Raw genomic sequence first — 18,390 nt, forward strand, 5'->3', positions numbered from 1 at the left:
ATCCAGGGGGCTAAACGGAGACGGCTTGGATTTGTGCATGTGGAGTGAGAGAGAGGAACGGGAAGATTTGCTCCAGGCAGCCCTTTCCTTGAAGTTGCAGCTTTCCCCTTTTTCCGCCGCTAAATCCTTTCTCTTTCCTGATGATCCCTAGCATGGAATTTGTCTTTTTGTGGGCTGCCACATGCTGGGTCAACATGCCCCAGGATCAGACGGCAAGCCGTGCCAGAATCAGCTGACCCAGAAATTGGGATCCGAGGGGAAGTTTGGGATCTGTGTGTGTATTGTGTTGTGTGTTGTGTTGTGTGGTTTCCATCTGAAAAGCAAATGGTGCCCTTGGTTTCCCCCCTGCTATTATACCGCCCTAAAGCCCCCCTCCCCGATCTTTCTTGTTCTCCCTGATTTTTGCAGGAGGCCGTTCTGAGTTGTGTTGTGAAACAGGGAGGCGGGTGGTTGATGCTGCCGGCCAGTGGGGAGCTTGGCTTCCTTTCCCCCCCCCTTTTCTGACCTCTCCCACCGTGCAAGAAATGTCTGCAAAACAAGGCCAGCTGGAGTCTCTTATCTCCCTTGGACTTTTGTGTCCATCTTCCAAGATTTTGCAGTCGGCAACCAGTGGGGGGGGACGACGAATTTTTTCTTAAATCACAAACATTTCCTGTTGCATCTCAGGGCAAAGGGAAGCACAGTGAAGCTTCCAGAGAGTGCGATGGCTGGTGCCGTAGGAAATAGCATAAAAAAGCAGCAGCAACTAAGCAGGGGTTTCGGACGCCTCTAAAATTTGAAGAGATGCGGGACCTAAAATCGCTTTTTAAACAGGCAGACCCCTCCAGGTATTTTCCAGGGACAGTCCCGGATTTACAAAAGCCATCCCGGTTTCTGATTTGATCCCGGAATGTCATGCTTTTCCTTAAGACGTCCCTGTTTTCACTGGAGAAATGTTGGAGGGTATGGAGTTGTACAGCCCACAAGCCAAGGAGATAAGTAATTATACAACCTTTAGAAGACAGCTGAAGGCAGCCCTGTATAGGGATTTTCAAAAAACATTTATATTATGTTTTTATATATGTTGGAAGCCACCCAGAGTGCCTAGGGCAACCCAGTGAGATGGGCAAGTATTATTATTATTATTATTATTATTATTATTGATGTCCCTATTTCCATCAGAGAAATGTTGGAGGGTATGCATGTTTTAGGAGGAAAGGCCATTTCCAAAAGATGACCACAGTTGCCTCAGCGAACAGGCCAGGGTGACCTTAGCCCTCACCATCTCCAATCAGAAACCTACCCCCCCCAAAAAAGATTAATCAACCCTCTCTTGGGTTGATTGATCTATGGATCAAGCCATGGGTAGGCAAATTAAGGCCCGGGGGCCAGATCCAGCCCAGTCGCCTTCTCAATCTGGCCCGTGGACGGTCCGGGAATCAGCGTGTTTTTACATGAGTAGAATGTGTGCTTTTATTTAAAATGCATCTCTGGGTTATTTGTGGGGCACAGGAATTAGTTCATATTTTTTTCCAAAATATAGTCCGGCCCCCCACAAGGTCTAAGGGTCAGTGGACCGGCCCCCTGCTGAAAAAGTTTGCTGACCCCTGGATTAAGCCAATGCAAGCTTTCGACCCTAGTTGATTTCCTCTCCCCCTGAATGAGGAGTCGGTCTTTTCACGCTGCCTCCTGCCTCCTCTTCTCTCTTCTTCTGCAGGCGAGCCCCGAATCTACGGCCACGTCCTCATCCACGAGCCCCTGCACCATGTGGTCCGAGTTCAGGAGAACACATTTATCACTGCCGCCACCCGGGGGACGGCCCTGGAACTGCGTGCTGAGAAGCCCTGCCCGCTCCTTTCCCCAGAACTCCTGGGTCCACTACGGCAGGGACTTCTGTGCCCCGCACCCCAACCTCCGTGCGTCGGGTCTGACGCCTCGGGACCTGCCGGTAGGGAGGCGCTCCCAGAAGGCAAGCAAAGCAGAGGAGGGCCAGGAAGCCCCAGACACTCCCCGTCGCCCGGACCTGCTGTGGATCCCCTGGCCAAAGAGGCATGCAAATTGAGGGAGCCTCCGCTGCACCCCAAATTCGTAACCGAGAGAACCACGCTTGGAGCCACGAACGCAGAGGAAACCACGTCTGCGTCAGAGCTGGCTGGGGAGATGGAAGAGGCAACGCAGTCATCTTCTGGGCCTGGGGTACAGCCGGCGGGTACCGTAGGAAAAGGGGTGCCCAGCCGTTCCCACGACCCCCAGAGACTCACTGACCTGGAGACCGGAAACTCTTCTGTCTTTCCAGGCTCTGTAGAGGAACTGAAGCCCAGTTTGCCCAGTTCTCCAGCTGCTCCCCCAGCAGGGCGGGCCTCCCCCCAAAACCAGGAAGGGCCCCCCTCCCATACAAGCTCTGGGCTACAGCTGTCGGCAGCCGGCAGTTCAACAGAAAAAGGCTCAGCACCTTTCCAGGAGAACGATAAAGTCCATACAGAGCTGACAGCATCGAGCAACGAATCCTTCAAAATGCTGCCCGGCGTCCACGGAACTGTGGCCCTGGATTCTACCCCAAAGGCCACAGTGCTCCTCCCACTGGCTTCCTCAGAGGCCCCGATGCTGATGCCACGCAGCACGGAGAATTGCCCCGTCCAAGAATCCCCTTCCCCGACCCGGCCCGATTTCCAGGCTGCAACAGAGCTTCCGGTCTCCGCACCACAGCAGTGCGCGCCGGCCCCGCTCCCGAAGCTCCTCCCCGCCTCTCCGGTCCGCAGGTGCCTCTCCTCTAGTGCGGCGGCCATTTCCAGGTACATCGCGGCCTCCTGCATCAGCCAGAGCCTAGCGCGGAAAAACGGCGGACCTCCTCACGAGGAAATGCAGGTGCCGTTCCTGCCTCCCGCCTCTGGACCGACGCTCCCGAGACCCCTGGCAAACCCTTTGGCTCTGCTCCCCAAGGGGGCGCCCAGGGCCCACGCCAACCTGGGGAAGCCAGAGGCCTCGTTTCCGAGAGACGCGCCTCCGGCCCGCTGTTTCGGGCCCCTCTCTCCTCCCCGCCGCCGAGCCTTGTCCGCAGCAGCCCAGGCCTTCGAGAACGGCGTCCCCTTCTCCTCCGCCTCTGAGCCCAACTCTAGGGTGCAGTCGCCCTGCCCCGTGAAGCCCCGAGTCTGCTCCCCGCCTCCAAGCGGGCCCCGGGCCTGCGGCTTTGCCCCCTTGTGTGCCCATCCTCCTGGGCAGCCGCCCGCCCACATCGCCTCCCCGGTGCCGTTGGTGCCGGACTGTGCCACGGGGCCTCCTTTGAGGCCGCGGGGAAACAGCCTCCCCAGTGGCGGGCTGGCCGAGAGCCCGGCCGTAAACGGGGACCAGGCACCGCTAGGGTGTGCCAAGGGGGCTCCCCACAACTTGCCCGCTCCGACGCCCAGAGGCTCCCCCGGTTCCCACGAAATTGGCAGCATCAAGTGGCCCAACGTGCCAGGCCTGTGTCTGAAGTACGTGGGCAGGGAGTGCCGGCCGAGCTCCCAGAGGAGGCCGTTTGAGGGGGAGGGCTGCCCCGAATCGGACTCCCCCGTAAGCACGGACCCGGCGCAGCTCTCCGAGAAGAGCCAGCAGAGGGCCAGTTATTCGACAACGGTGAATATCCAGATTGGTGGCAGCGGTAGGATCGCCTCCTTCAGCAACGCCCAGGTCAGCCTGACCCACCCACTGCTGCCCACCCCGGACCAGCCGAGCGTCAGGAAGGTCAACGGCAGTGCCTTAGAGGGGGGGCCCAAGACGTGAACTTTCCGGGTCCTGCCGGGGGCTAGGACCAAGCCCTACCACTGCGCCAGGGAGGGGGTGAGAAGGGGTGGGTGGCGGGAGAGTTTAAGGGAGATGAATTGTGGGTGTGCAGTCCGAAAGATCGGCAAAGCAGCTCCCTCCCCCCCTCCCAATGCCACAGGGAAAGGTGATTTCTCCTCCTTCCCCTCTTTGAACCTCACTCTGTTGGAAACGAATAATTCGCCTGGGTCGGAGTCAGTTTCAGTTCATTGGTAGCAGCAGGAAAGGTGAGTTGGGTGCCGAAACACTTGGGGTCATTGTTTCAGGTGTATGTGTTTGTTTGAGGGGGGTCATTTTCTCATGTTTCTCGCCCCCACTACCCTGCCTTTCTCCCCCCAGATTTAGGACAGGTTCTGGTGGGTTTTGTTTTAGAAGCAATCCAGAGTTCCCCGTAAAGACGTATTATTTGTTAAACCACTGTACAGCCGCATCCGCCTTGTACATTGAAAGCGCTATGCTGCCCCCTTAAAACTGTCATGGCTTCCCCCTCCCGCACAGAATTCTGGGAGCCCTAGTCTGCAGTGGAGACAGGAGACCCTTGTATTTCCCTCCCGGGGCCACGATTCTCCCTGGGAACTGTAATCTACCGTTCTGTTGTTGTAAGACAACAATCTTCCTCTGTCCCTCTGCAACCTTGCATAATTTCATAATTGATACCTCGGTTGGCCCCTTCTGACCATTTGCCAGCTCTGGTTTATTTATTTTTATTTTCTGAGGCAAGCGGAACAGCGTTCCGAATGTGCCTGGCCATGGACTTCCGTAAACTGGCAGTGTATAGCATCGCCAGTTTCGTTTGCAGTCCGACTCCTGATAAAACAGGATTTGCCTTTCTTTCTTTGCAATAATGGAGGAATCCCTGACTGATGGCCACCCAACCCCTGTTTGAAAACCTCTGACGAAGGAGAATAGCTCTCACCGTCAGAACCGTCTTCCTAACATTTAGTTGGGATCATGACCCTGAACTTTTGTTTGCCCAGGGCTTTGGGGAAGCCCAAATATACGATGTGTTCCTACCACAACAGTCCATTCCATCCGAATAGATGGCCCTGCCAAAGAACTCCCCCAAAAATGGTGAAAGAATGAGTTTCCTTTGCAGAAGCCATGCTGATCTTTCCTTCCTTCCTTCTATATCCTTAACAATGCTCTCTTTAATAAGGCTATCCACAAATTTTCTAAGGGCAAATGTTAAGCTAATGGATTTATCATTATCTGTCTCCCTCTCCTGCTCCCACCAATACCCTTTTTTTAACAAATTAAAAAATGGTATTACCTTGCCTGTTTTCCCATCCTCCAGCAAAGAGTTGACTTTTACTGACTTGATTTCAGCAGCCAAATCTGTCCGTTTTCGTTGAGATCGGCAGGTTCGCTTTTCGGTCAAAGAACTGCCATTTTGTGCAGACTTGTGAATTTTTCGTTTCTCTGTTTGCCCTAGAATATCACCTCTGATCTTCTCTGTCTGGTTATTTCTTCAGACATACCCCACCCCCTGGAAGATAAAGAATAGGTGTGGGTATCTGCCCAACATCTTCCACTGATTGTGAAAAGAAAGGCAGGTCATTCATTCATAGAATAACAAAACAGTAGAGTTGGAAGGGATCTCCAAAGGTCATCTATTCCAACCCCCGGCAATGAATTCATCTCTGCAATCTCTCTCTCTCCCTTTTTTTATTTTAGCACACCTTCCACTCTGTTGTCATCCAACGGTCCTTCCATTTCCCTGGATAATTTCCTGCTTTTGGTGTATTTCCAAAAAATGTTTCTTAACAGTTTTAGCAAGATGCTCCACAAATTATTTCCCCCATCCAAACTGTATCATCAACTTACATCCGCTGTGCCAGACAGAGCTTCTGCTCAGTTTTGTTCTCCTGGCGCCTTTTTAGAACATCCTTGCCTCTGCTTGTTAGCCACGCTGGCCTCCTCTGAGATGTCCTCATTTCTTCTGGCTCACAGCCTAGCTGAGCTTCTGTTGTGGTTTTACAGAACCTCCAAGAATCTTTCAAAGATGGGATCCCACCTCCTTGACTCTCCCTTCCAAGAAGTCCCCCTGGTTTTTGAGAAACTTTCAAACAGGTTCCTCTTTAGAACGAGCAGCAGTGGCTCCTCTTGCCAATTTCTTAAATTTCCATGGTCCTTTCTATTCTCCTTTGCTGCGATCTCCTGTGCCATCTGGCCCTGTCATGCAGGAGATTTCCTCTGTTAGGAACTGAATGGCGTGTCAGTGTTCTTCTCCCACAATTGTGGAAGTCGCTAGCAGGGGAATTTCAAGGACTAAAAGTATCTTCGTGCCAGAGGCAGCCTAGGGCCTCCATCGACTCAGACCCCAGTCCAGCTAGTTGTGGTGGAAGTGGACCAAACTTCCTGATGCCCTTGAGATGCCCCCCATGTAAGAACACCAGAAGACCCCCGGTGGATCAGGCCAGTGCCCTGTCCAGTCCATCATCCTGTCCTCGCCGTGGCTAAACACCCCTAGGAACCCAGCGATCAGGATAGACTGCCTCTGGACCTGGGGACTCCATTGTTGTTGTTGAGTCGTTTAGTGGTATCCGACTCTTCGTGACCCCATGGGCCAGAGCACGCCAGGCCCTCCTGTCTTCCACTGCCTCCCGCAGTTGGGTCAAACTCATGCTGGTAGCTTCGAGAAGACTGTCCCACCATCTCGTCCTCTGTCGTCCCCTTCTCCTTCTGCCCTCCATCTTTCCCAACATCAGGGTCTTTTCCAGGGAGTCTTCTCTTCTCCTGAGGTGGCCAAAGTCTTGGAGCCTCAGCTTCAGGATCTGTCCTTCCAGTGAGCACTCAGGGCTGATTTCCTTCAGAATGGAGAGGTTGGATCTTCTTGCAGTCCATGGGACTCTCAAGAGTCTCCTCCAGCAACATAATTCAAAAGCATCCATTCTTTGGCGATCAGCCTTCTTTATGGTCCAGCTCTCACTTCCACACATCACTACTGGGCTCCTTTAGGAACTCAAGAAAGAGCCTGGCCGCTGGATCAGGCCCATGGCCCTTCTAGTCCAGCATCCTGTTCTCACAGGGGCTGACCAGATGCCTTTACTGGGAAATCCACAAGCAGGATTCAAGCACAACAGCCCTCCTGCGGTTTCCAGGAACGGTCCTTCAGAAGCATTGGAGGCAGGGCATAGCCATGGTGACTGGTAGCCACCAGGAGCATTCTCTGTGCCCTCCATGCTTTTGCCCAGTCTTCCTTTAGAGCCATCCAGCTTGGTGAATCATCACCAAGCAGCGGGGAGTTCCATAGTTCATTGGGCGAAGAAGCAATGTTCAGAGACATCTGGAGGAGCCCAGGTTGGAGAAGGATGACCTACTGTATTTTCCGCTCTATAAGACGCACCCGACCATAAGACGCACCTAGTTCTTAGAGGAGGGAAACAAGAAAGCAACGCAAAGCCTCTTGAGCGAAGAGGGAGGAGTGCTCCCGCTGCACTCAAGAGGCTTTGTGTGGCTATTCCTGAAGCCAGGACAGCAAGAGGGATCGGTGCCTACTGATCCTTCTTGCTCTTCTGGCTTCAGCGAGAGCTGCGCAGCCTGCATTCACTACATAAGATGCACACACATTTCCCCTTACTTTTTAGGAGGGGAAAAGTGCGTCTTATAGAGAGAAAAATACAGTAACTAGAAATCGCCAAGGGAAATATACAACAGCTCCTGACCCCATTAATTTGGGGAAGGGAGAATTGGGGACTGGGAAGGGAAGGGGCCTTTATCTGACCAGTGAGAAGGAGGGAGCACAGAGGGGGTCCTGGCAAGGGGAGTCAGGAAGGGTTTCAAGCTAGGTATGTTTTTGATAGAGAATTTGGTGGAGAACGGGGTGGAGTTCATGTGAGGCATGATGGCAGCCATACCCTGTGGATTATGGGGGTCCCAAAATGAGTGTGATCCGGAATTGATTCATGGGGCACAATCTAGCCCAGTGGTTCCCAAACTTTTTCCATCCACCGCCTTCCTGGGTTCCCGACCCTGCAAAAAGCATTCTTCAGAGTAGCGGTTTGCACGGCGCACTAAGGAAGATAATGCAATAAAATTCAAAACAGTAGCAATCAATGGCACACCTGTTCAAATCCAGTCTGAATGCTTTCACTTAATTAATTTGACACAGTTGATGAAGTTGATCAGTCATGCCAGAGAGTCATTTATACCTTCTTAGAGCCACACACAAGGACGCGGGTGGCGCTGTGGGTTAAACCACAGGGCCTAGGACTTGCCGATCAGAAGGTCAGCAGTTCGAATCCCCGCGACGGGGTGAGCTCCCATTGCTCGGTCCCTGCTCCTGCCAAGCTAGCAGTTCGAAAGCACGTCAGAGTGCAAGTAGATAAATAGGTACCGCTCCTGGGGGAAGGTAAACGGCGTTTCAGTGCGCTGCTCTGGTTCGCCAGAAGCGGCTTAGTCATACTGGCCACATGACCCGGAAAACTTGTCTGCAGAGCGGACAAACGCTGGCTCCCTTGGCCTGTAAAGCGAGATGAGCACGTAACCCCAGAGTTGGTCATGACTGGACCTAATGGTCAGGGGTCCCTTTACCTTAAGGGATGCAGGTGGCGCTGTGGGTTAAACCCCTGAGCCTCTTGGGCTTGCCGATCAGAAGGTCGGCGGTTCGAATCCCCGCAATGGGGTGAGCTCCCGTTGCTCAGTCCCTGCTCCTGCCAACCTAGCAGGTCGAAAGCACATCAAAGTGCAAGTAGATAAATAGGTACCGCTCCGGCGGGAAGGTAAACGGCGTTTCCGTGTGGTGCTCTGGTTTGCCAGAAGCGGCTTAGTCCTGCTGGCCACATGACCCGGAAGCTGGACGCCTGCTCCCACGGCCAGTAAAGCGAGATGAGCGCCGCAACCCTAGAGTCGTCCGCGACTGGACCTAACGGTCAGGGGTCCCTTTACCTTTACCTAGACACACACAGACACACACACCGGTAATCCCACCCCCCACTCTGGGAACCACTGGTCTAGTGGGAAGACCTCCTGCACAAGCCTTACTTTAACAAATGGGGTTGGGGCTGCCTTGTGCCCCATTTGAACCCGGGTGGGTATGTCTGAGTGTGAAAGGGGTGGGGATCTAGTCTGGATTTTCTGCCAGAGGTATGCAACGGTCTTGTGATCCTGTGGATCAGAGGAGCAACCGGGCGATTGGCTCAGCAACCAAGACTCCAGAATCAGTTTTTTGCTCTTCAAACGTTTCGGATGTGAAACCACTTCCCTTTTTTTTTTGCTGCCTTCCGCCCAGAGGTTTCCAAGCTGCTTCAGTTTAAACCTTGCGAGAAAATGAACGTATGCACTTTTTTTATTCAAGGGGCACGCTGCCTTTTCTTGGGAATCCCCATTGGTTAACAGATTTTGTGTGTGTGCGTGTTTTACAAAAATGTCTATTTATAGTGACACGGTTGTGTGTGTGTTTAATTTAACAGCAAGAGGGGTGTTCCTTTCGACCTCATCAGAATGGGTACTGGTTTTTTAAAATCTCCCCACCCTTGTAAATAAATATTGATAACACCGGCCTCCTCCTTTTATATAGTGATGTCTTTCTCCCCATTGTTTTCCCAATGTACATAAAATCAATTTATAATATGACGTGGAGCTGTTTCTTTTGAAAAGGAGTGGCGTCACCAGAGCAAATAAACGGGAAACTTTTTATCCACAAAGCTGGAGCCAGTCTTTTTCTTTGTGTTTTTGAAACATTCCTCAGGTTATTTTCCGTTTTTATTTTCCATTTGGGCAAGTCTTTTGCTTGCCCTTGCAGTGATTTTATCTTGGGCACTGAAATGAAATCACCACCACCACCATCACTTGTTAGATTTACCATTCCTTTTTTTTTTGCTACAGCAACTCACAGAGAGTCGCAGTATTTTAGGCAAAAGAACAAACTCATGCATATACAGTATTAAAACCAGCAAATAAACACCTTCAAAGCTACCTTCGGACCCGTGCAAAACGGCCATAGATAATTAAAAGCCAAAGGTCTGGTTAAAAAAAGAAAGACATGTAATTAAGGGGCCATGTGAGCCTCCCTAGGGAGAGCATTCCATAAATGGGGAGCCACCACAAAAAAGGCCCCGTTCTCATGTTGCCACCATCTGGACCTCTCAGGAGGGAGGCACATGAAGAAGGTCTCAGGCGACGATCGCAGGGCGTGGGTCAGTTTGTATGAGAACCTCACCTCATGGTCATTGTATGGTCAGACCTCACCTGGAGTACTGTGTCCAGTTCTGGGCACCACAGTTCAAGAAGGACACTGACAAACTGGAACGTGTCCAGAGGAGGGCAACCAAAATGGTCAAAGGCCTGGAAACGATGCCTTATGAGGAACGGCTAAGGGAGCTGGGCATGTTTAGCCTGGAGAAGAGGAGGTTAAGGGGTGATATGATAGCCATGTTCAAATCTATAAAAGGATGTCACACAGAGGAGGGAGAAAGGTTGTTTTCTGCTGCTCCAGAGAAGCGGACACGGAGCAATGGATCCAAACTACAAGAAAGAAGATTCCACCTAAACATTAGGAAGAACTTCCTGACAGTAAGAGCTGTTTGACAGTGGAATTTGCTGCCAAGGAGTGTGGTAGAGTCTCCTCCTTTGGAGGTCTTTAAGCAGAGGCTTGACAACCATATGTCAGGAGTGCTCTGATGGTGTTTCCTGCTTGGCCAAGGGGTTGGACTCGATGGCCCTTGTGGTCTCTTCCAACTCTAGGATTCTATGATTCTAGGAGAGGCAGTCCTTGAGGAATGAGATCCAGAGCCAGGTAACATTTTATATGTCAAAGCCACTGGTAGCCTTCTCCTCTGTGCATTTGCCCAGTTCCCCACTCCTGCTGCAGATGCCTTTTCCCCAGAGAAGGTGCGTAGGGAACCAAGGGGGAGGTTTCTCTTCCACGATGACCCATCTCTTACAGAAGAACATTACGTGGGGCTACCTTTGCAGGTGACCCGGAAACTATAACTAATCCAGAATGCGGCAGGAGCGGTACCTATTTATCTGCTTGCACTTTGACGTGCGTTCAAACTGCTAGGTTGGCAGAAGCAGGGACAGAGCAACAGGAGCTCACCCCGTTGCAGAGATTCGAATCGCCGACCTTCTGATTGGCAAGCCCTAGGCTCAGTGGTTTAACCCACAGCGCCGCCCGCGTCCCAAAGTTCCCTTTAATCCCTCTTAAAAGAGGAAAGACGCCACAATCTTATTCAAAGTCTATCAAAGAAGTTTACTCACATCAGTTCACAGTTGGATTCCTGGAGGCAGACTTAGTTACCAATATGTACATGTGGATCTACCCCATATGGGGGAATAGTCCCAATTCTTTTGCTCGCTGGGAGCTAGCAGGGCAGTCCTAGCTAGAAGCTGATCAAACGAAGAAGGAAGGGAAAGAGAGAGGGTGCTGCGTGACTCGTCCTTTTGTTACCTGGACGGTGTGCTGCTCCCTTGGGTTACCCGAGAGGCGAGGTCCAAGTCTGGTCTGTGGTCAAAGGTGCAACATGGAGGCAGTCCGTAGTAGCTGGAGCTGGGTGCAGGGCAGGGAGTTGGGTGAAGTCAGCAACAGGCTTGCAAGCAGGGAGCCAGGGCGGGTCAGGAGCTCAGGCAGGAAAGCAGGACAGGGTTCTGTCCAACAATGTTGCTCCCGCAACTTGGGACTGGGGCTGGCCGGCTTTTATCTGCCCTGAAGCATAGGGCGGCCCCAATCCTCAGGTGACTTGCCTCTCCTGGCCTGGAGGCGAGCACTCCTCCTGCGGGAACTTAGTTCCCTCCGCCTCTCTGCCCTGAGTCTCTGCAGCTCAGGAGAGGCTGGAGGGTTACCGGACCCAGAGGCAGCCTCCTCTTCCCCTGATGGGGCTGAGAGTGGAGCACCTGCAGGCAATGGGTCCTCCCTCACCTCCGGAGCCAGAGCAGACTCAGCTGGTGCCTGCACCTGAGGATCCGGCACAGGTGAGGACCCTTCAGGCTCAGGCCCCAGCCCCGGCTCAGCTGGTTCTGGAGGCGGGGACTCCTGTGCAGGCTGGGATCCCTCAGGTTCAGCCTCCAAGTCCGAATCCCAGGCCATCACAGACAGGTAAGTTCACACCCACCCACTATTCCCATGCAAGGAAGGATGATCCAGCCCGGAGGAACAGGAAGCTGGACCAAACATCCGCTTGCATGTCCGCTCTAGGAAAGCAAGGAATGTTGTACTTGACTGCTCCCAGCGGATTACAACCCACAGGGAGTTCTTCTTTAACTGTGTGTTGCATGAAGAAGGACTTTATTTTCTCTGTCCTGAATCTTCCAAATGTTCATTTTTGTTGGATGTCACAAGTTCTGGTGTTCCGAGAAGGGCGGGGGGGACATTTCTGTATCTGCTCTTTTCCTGCCACGTGTCAATTTATAAACTTCCACCCTCAAGCAAAAGCTCCCAGTAGCTTCCTGGAACACAAGTCCAGGGCGATTCTGTTGCCGTAGGCGAAGCTGCCTCTCTGGGTACCAGTTCCTGCATTCCTGTGCTACCTGGGAGAAGGGGCCATTAGTCCATCTGTTGCATAAGGAAGAGAGAGGGGGGCTGAGCCAGAAGGCAGAGGCCTTGTGCCCACAAAAATGCCATGACAACAGCATCAGGCATCCTTTACAAGCGAATCCCAGAGGACTTTCTGCTTAAGAACCAGAACAAACTAAGTAACGAACAAAAAGCCAAATGGAAGTATCTCGTAGAATATTTTATGAATTATGGTGCTGGGGGAGACTCTTGAGAGTCCCCTGGACTGCAAGAAGATCAAATCTCTCCATTCTGAAGGAAATCAGCCCTGAGTGCTCACTGGAAGGACAGATCCTGAAGCCGAGGCTCTGAAACTCTGGCCACCTCCTGAGAAGAGAAGACTCCCTGGAAAAGACCCTGATGTTGGGAAAGATGGAGGGCCCAAGGAGAAGGGAAGACAGAGGACAAGATGGTGGGACAGTGTTCTCAAAGCTACCAGCATGAGTTTGACCAAACTGCGGGAGGCAGTGGAAGACAGAAGTGCCTGGTGTGCTTTGGTCCAGGGGGTCACGAAGAGACGGACATGACTAAACGACTAAACAGCAACAACAACAGTATTATGAAAACGTGAGCATGATTTGAAATATGAACAGCTCCGAAATATTGAGACGAATACTTAGGATGATTAAACCTAGAGATTAAGAATTTTAAAATATATATGCAACATTTAAACGACAGCATAGATAGAACACCATGGAAGGGGCGTGGGGTGGGAGTTCCACGTAATGCTTATAGGAAAATGTGTAACATGGGGAAATTCAATTAAATTTATAAAAGCACGTGCACAATAAAAAGCCTGCTGGATCAGGCCAGCGGCCTCATCTGGTCCAGCCAGCGGCGGAGGAAGCCTCTCCAGCACCCAGTGCGGACCCCCCCCATAGGGGCGGGGTGAACTGCCCATGGGGTGGGGCCATGGCGCAGGCAGGTGATTGGCGCTTGCTATCAGTGATCAGTGATCATGCATTAGATTGCAGCTTTGTGGTTGCACGTGCGATTGGCTGTTGCAGTCCTGCAGGTGAGCGATTTTTGGCAACCGCGCCCCCAAATAAAGCTCAACAAGTCTGTGCAATATCCCCCCATTTCCTCAATTTGGAGCCCCCAAAAAGAGGGGGCGTCTTATACACGGGGGCGTCTTATACATGGGAAAATACGAGTTACAGATAGGTAGCCGTGTTGGTCTGCCATAGTCAAAACAAAAAAATTCCTTCCAGTAGCACCTTAAAGACCAACTAAGTTAGTTCTTGGTATGAGCTTTCGTGTGCATGCACACTTCTTCAGATACGGTAAGATACAGAAAACCCAAAGTGCTCCATGTCCACGCACAAACACCGCTCTCCAACATAAGCAAAATTTGAATTCGTCACAAATCGCTCACGTGTCCCCTCCCCCACCCCCCAAAAAGGCTCTTTAAAAACTGAACTTCACTCCCCCTTCTGAACCGCGGTTCCGTAGGGCCTGGCAAGGTGGTTCAAGGTCAGCGTGTCATGGCTGGGTAAGAAGGCAGCGTTTAAAAAACGACCGTCCTGCCAAAATTCCCTTTCCCTTTCTCATTCTGAGTGTTTCCTGCTCAGATTTGTGCAAAAGGGCTGGCCGGATGGGAAACATGATTCCATGAATTGCTCCATTGGGGAAAGAGATCAGGCCTGAGAGAGCTTGCAGTCGTGTATCAAAGTGCTGGTCAAAGAGGGTGGAGGTTCCCCCCTCTCCGTATTAAATGACGCTGCAAACTTGGAGAACAATTTGATAATTCGACAGAAGCCAGAACATTCTGCTTGGCTGAGCATGGAACATGATCTCCATTGCAGCCCCTCCTTTTCTGATCCAACACACACACACACACACACACACACACACACACACACACAATAGCCAAAAGCACCCGGAATCCTTTTGCAAGTGCAGACAGAAAGGACATCTGCAGACGTAGGGGTGGGGGACCAATTCGAGCCAGTCTGCATTTAAATGCAAGCTTTCCCAAACTTTCCGGAACAAGGCGGAGATTGAAACGCAGTCTTCCTCCGAATTTGGTGTTTCTCTGAATTTTGCACTGCTGTTTTCCAGCCAAACGACGCTTCCATAAATCCATCAGTTAAGGAAAGCGTACATAAAGATCATGGATAGGTGATACGCTAACTAAGGCCCGGGGGCCGGATCCGGCCCAATCACCTTCTCAATCCGGCCTGCGGACGGTCCAGGAATCAGCGTGTTTTTACATGAGTAGAATGTGTCCTTTTATTTAAAATGCATCTCTGGGTTATTTGTGGGGCATAGGAATTCGTTCTCCCCCCCCAAAAAAAAAATAGTCCGGCCCCCCACAATGTCTGAGAGACAGCGGACCGACCCCCTGCTGAAAAAGTTTGCTGACCCCTGATAAAGATGAATATTTATATTGGTGAGAATAATTGCTCCCAGAATATTTGTCAAAGCTGTATATAAAAAAAATGTGTGCTTGTTAGAAGTTCACACCAAAATGTCCCAGTGAAAATGTTTCTGCATTTTGGTGTGTGTGTGTGTGTGTAACACCAAAATAAATAAAACTCAAATCGCTGCAAAATGGGGGGAGCTGAATTTAAGACGGGAACAAATGAGAATTGGGAACAAATGAGACGGGAACAAATTGACAGATCCTTCCATCTTTACCTGTGGGCCAACTGGAAGATTTGCACCACAAATACCTTATAACTCTTTTATCGGTTGCGGCCAAAAGAGTTATAGCTTGCTGCTGGAAAACACTTGGAAATCCTTTGTGGTCTCTCCAGCTCATGGAAAAACTGACCGGAGCCTTGGAATGTCAATCAGATGGCAATGAATTTATTGGCATGCGGTTTCACTTTATTTAGATATATCAAAGAAAAAGAACATTGTCATACACCCTGCCAATAACACAGGGATGCCTTCTTTCTGGGGTGTGGGGACTTTAAAAAGGTAAAGAGACCCCTGACCATTAGGTCCAGTCGTGGCCGACTCTGGGGTTGCGGCGCTCATCTTGCTTTATTGGCCAAGGGAGCCGGTGTACAGCTTCCGGGTCATGTGGCCAGCATGACTAAGCCGCTTGTGGCGAACCAGAGCAGCGCACGGAAACGCCGTTTACCTTCCTGCCGGAGCGGTACCTATTTATCTACTTGCACTTTGACGTGCTTTCGAACTGCTAGGTTGGCAGGAGCTGGGACCGAGCAACGGGAGCTCACCCTGTTGCGGGGATTTGAACTGCCGACCTTCTGATTGGCAAGTCCTAGGCTCTGTGGTTTAACCCACAGCGCCACCCGCGTCCCATAACCCGAGGCACCACTGTACATAAATCCGGCACTGGCAAATGCTCAGCACAAGGCGTGGGGTGCAGGAAATGGAGCCCACCCGGGTGCCAAAACGCAACTGCTGCTGAGAGCCACTTCTCTGCAGGATCGCCTTTTCCTTCCTTTCTCCCATTCCTGGCGCCCAGCCCTCCTGCTTGCCAGCCCTTATTCCCCTGGAGGGAGGGAGAAATCCTCTCCAACGCGCTTGTTGTGCACAGATGGGCGCCGGCAAACATTCCCCCCTCCATCTCTTCTGCGCATTAATTGAACCTCTGCTTTCATTGCTTCAGGTGGAGATGAAAGGGAGAATGATCCATTTGTATTTAAATAGAGCAGCGGCAGGAGAGCTAAGTGATGGTGATGGCGTTGCTCTGCTGTCTCGGGAGAGGAAGGAGGGAGCGCGGGTCTGAACGGGGCAGGCTCTAAGATCCTGGAGCTGCTCTTGGGTGCTTGATCTGCAGGCTGCATATGGGATTCACCTGCTGGAGAAGAGAGAAAAGACTGTGAGCAGGAATCACAGCAGCGCAGGAGGGAATTTCCTTCCAAAGACAGTTTGTTGCTTTTCTCCACTCTGGAATTTCCTCCTGAAGTTGCTGAACCGGGTGTTTCCCCCCCCAGCCCTTGCGGAGAAGAACTTGCGCGGGTAAGTGGGCACTTTTTGGTCTTTTATCAAGGCTGAGGAAAGGAGAATCTTTGCCCTTCTCCTTCCCCAGAGCTGGCTGCAACCCCAAACCGAGGCGGAAATAAGTATCTGCGCCAGAGAACTTGCAAACTTAACTGTTGACAGTGGGCATTCTGGGGTCTGTTTCATCGCCAGGGAATGAGATCTCTCCCCCTGACCCGCTGGCTGCAGTTCTAACATTGCATTAATTTCATAGATAGGCACGGGAAAATAAGCCCACATAGCGCCCCCCCCCACAAAGCAGGGAACAGGTCTCTGCCCCAGAAAGCTTACAAATTAAATGTGGACAGTGGGTGCTTTTCGGTCTGTTGCATTGCTAGGGAATGAGATCCCCCCCCCACAACCTGCAATATTTGTTGAAGTTTTGTTGCATTAATGCACCCTTTTCTCCAAGGAGGTTAAGGTGGCATAAATAGTTCTTCTCCCCATTTGATGCTCACACAACAACCCTGAGAGGTAGGTCAGGCTGAGAGGCTGTGACTGGCCCAAGCTTCAGGGCTGAGTGGAAGATTTGAACCCTGGCTCCCAGGCACTACTCTGTGACACTCTAACCATTACATCACACTGCCTCTCTTGCTGTTCTAAGATAGTTTCACTTTCTCTGCCATCACCGAGATAAATAGTGGTCTATTGGGCAAATAGCCCAGTAGAATTGTCTTCCATGAACATGGTCTTAACAGTGAGTCCGTAAGTGACTGTGGAGGCCAATTCTGGATCCACACGTCCTTCCACAGTGGGGACATTGGTTCACGGGCAGGAGTTGATCACGGTGTGCATTTGCCAAGCGTGCCTTCCTCTTAGCACGTTTCTTCCTTGTGTCCTGAGTTCGAGAGTCTTCAAATCCCAGGACACCTTTGGTCAAGGCTGTTCTCCAACTGCAGCACTCGCAGGCCAGTGTTTCCCAGTTGTCAGTGTTTATACTACATTTTTTAGATTTGCCTTGAGAGAGTCTTTAAACCTCTTTTGTTGACCACCAGCATTACGCTTTCCATTAAGTTTGAATAGAGTACAGTGGTACCTCGGGTTACAGACGTTTCAGTTTACATACGCTTCAGGTTACAGACTCCGCTAACCCAGAAATATTACCTTGGGTTAAGAACTTTGCTTCAGGATGAGAACAGAAATCGTGCAGCGGTGGTGCGGTGGCAGCAGGAGGCCCCATTAGCTAAAGTGGTGCTTCAGGCTAAGAACAGTTTCAGGTTAAGAACAGACCTCTGGAATGAATTAAGTACTTAACCCGAGGTACCACTGTAGTTGCTTTGGAAGACGATCATCAGGCATCCGCACAACATGACCAGTCCAGCAAAGTTGATGTTGAAGAATCATTGCTTCAACACTGGAGTTCTTTGCTTCTTCCAGTCCACTGGTATTAGTTCGCCTGTCTTCCCAAGTGATGTGTAAAAATTTTTGGAGACGCCGTTGATGGAATCTTTCGAGGAGTTGGAGATAAACACACACACGCCCCAAAAGTGGGGGAACAAGTCTCTGTGCTCCAGCAGAGTGTTGACAGGGGTGGGAAGCAAAGTGAATCTTCCCTTGCTTGTGAATTTTATTCTAGCTTGACCTTTCTTGCATCACAGCACAATCCTATGTGCATTTACCCAGAAGCAAATTCATTGAGTTTGGTGGGGCTTGCTCCCAAGTAAGTGTGCACAGGATTGCAACCTCAGTCTCAGTTTGTTTTCTGTGCCGCTGGGTGGATCAGAGGCTGACCTCTCCTCCAGTTCTTATTTATTTCCCTTCCTTCCCACCCCCTCCCCTTTTTATGAAGATTACCTGGTCTGAGACCCCACAGCTAATTCTCCCCTGGTCTCCTCACTGGCCCAAGTAGGACTAATTTAGCCAGCTAGCACTGGGGATCATCTAATGTTTATTGGATGGATTTCCCCCTTAAATTGATTTTTGAATTCTGAATTTATTGTTATTGATACTGTATTTTATGCTGTTTTTTGTTGCATCAATTAAGTGTTTTAAATTTGTTGTTAGCCGCCCTGAGCCCAGTTTTCTGAACCGGCAAGGACAGGGTATAAAAAAAAATTATTATATTATTATTAGCCCTCCTGGCATTTCAGCAAAACCTCCCCTGGAGCACTGCAGCCTGGGTGCTGCTCCAGGGTTCACCCAGTCCCCAAGACCCACCAGTCAGC

At 51.1% G+C, this 18,390-nt stretch overlaps 2 protein-coding genes and 1 long non-coding RNA gene across 4 annotated transcripts in view; all 3 read left to right on the plus strand.

Moving 5' to 3' along the window:
- PLEKHG2 (pleckstrin homology and RhoGEF domain containing G2) overlaps nucleotides 1-8,101 on the plus strand; it is a 74,702-nt gene extending 66,601 nt beyond the window's left edge. For both annotated transcript variants that reach the window (XM_083516101.1, XM_083516102.1), the window contains exon 18: nucleotides 1,697-8,101. In XM_083516101.1, coding sequence (XP_083372227.1) covers nucleotides 1,697-3,738 — 2,042 coding nt within the window. In that variant the 3' untranslated portion in view covers nucleotides 3,739-8,101. The remainder of the gene's footprint in view (nucleotides 1-1,696) is intronic.
- Nucleotides 1-18,390, plus strand: part of LOC310712949 — a 2,318,697-nt gene that overhangs the window by 1,560,738 nt on the left and 739,569 nt on the right. The window lies entirely within an intron of this gene.
- LOC310712900 (neuroglobin-like) overlaps nucleotides 15,769-18,390 on the plus strand; it is a 40,882-nt gene continuing 38,260 nt past the window's right edge. Inside the window, exon 1 of the mRNA XM_083516351.1 lies at nucleotides 15,769-16,204. The gene's annotated coding sequence lies outside the window, so the exon portion shown is untranslated. The remainder of the gene's footprint in view (nucleotides 16,205-18,390) is intronic.

The sequence above is a fragment of the Podarcis liolepis genome (genome assembly GCF_965112155.1).
Source record: "Podarcis liolepis genome assembly, chromosome: 7".
Lineage (NCBI taxonomy): Eukaryota > Metazoa > Chordata > Lepidosauria > Squamata > Lacertidae > Podarcis > Podarcis liolepis.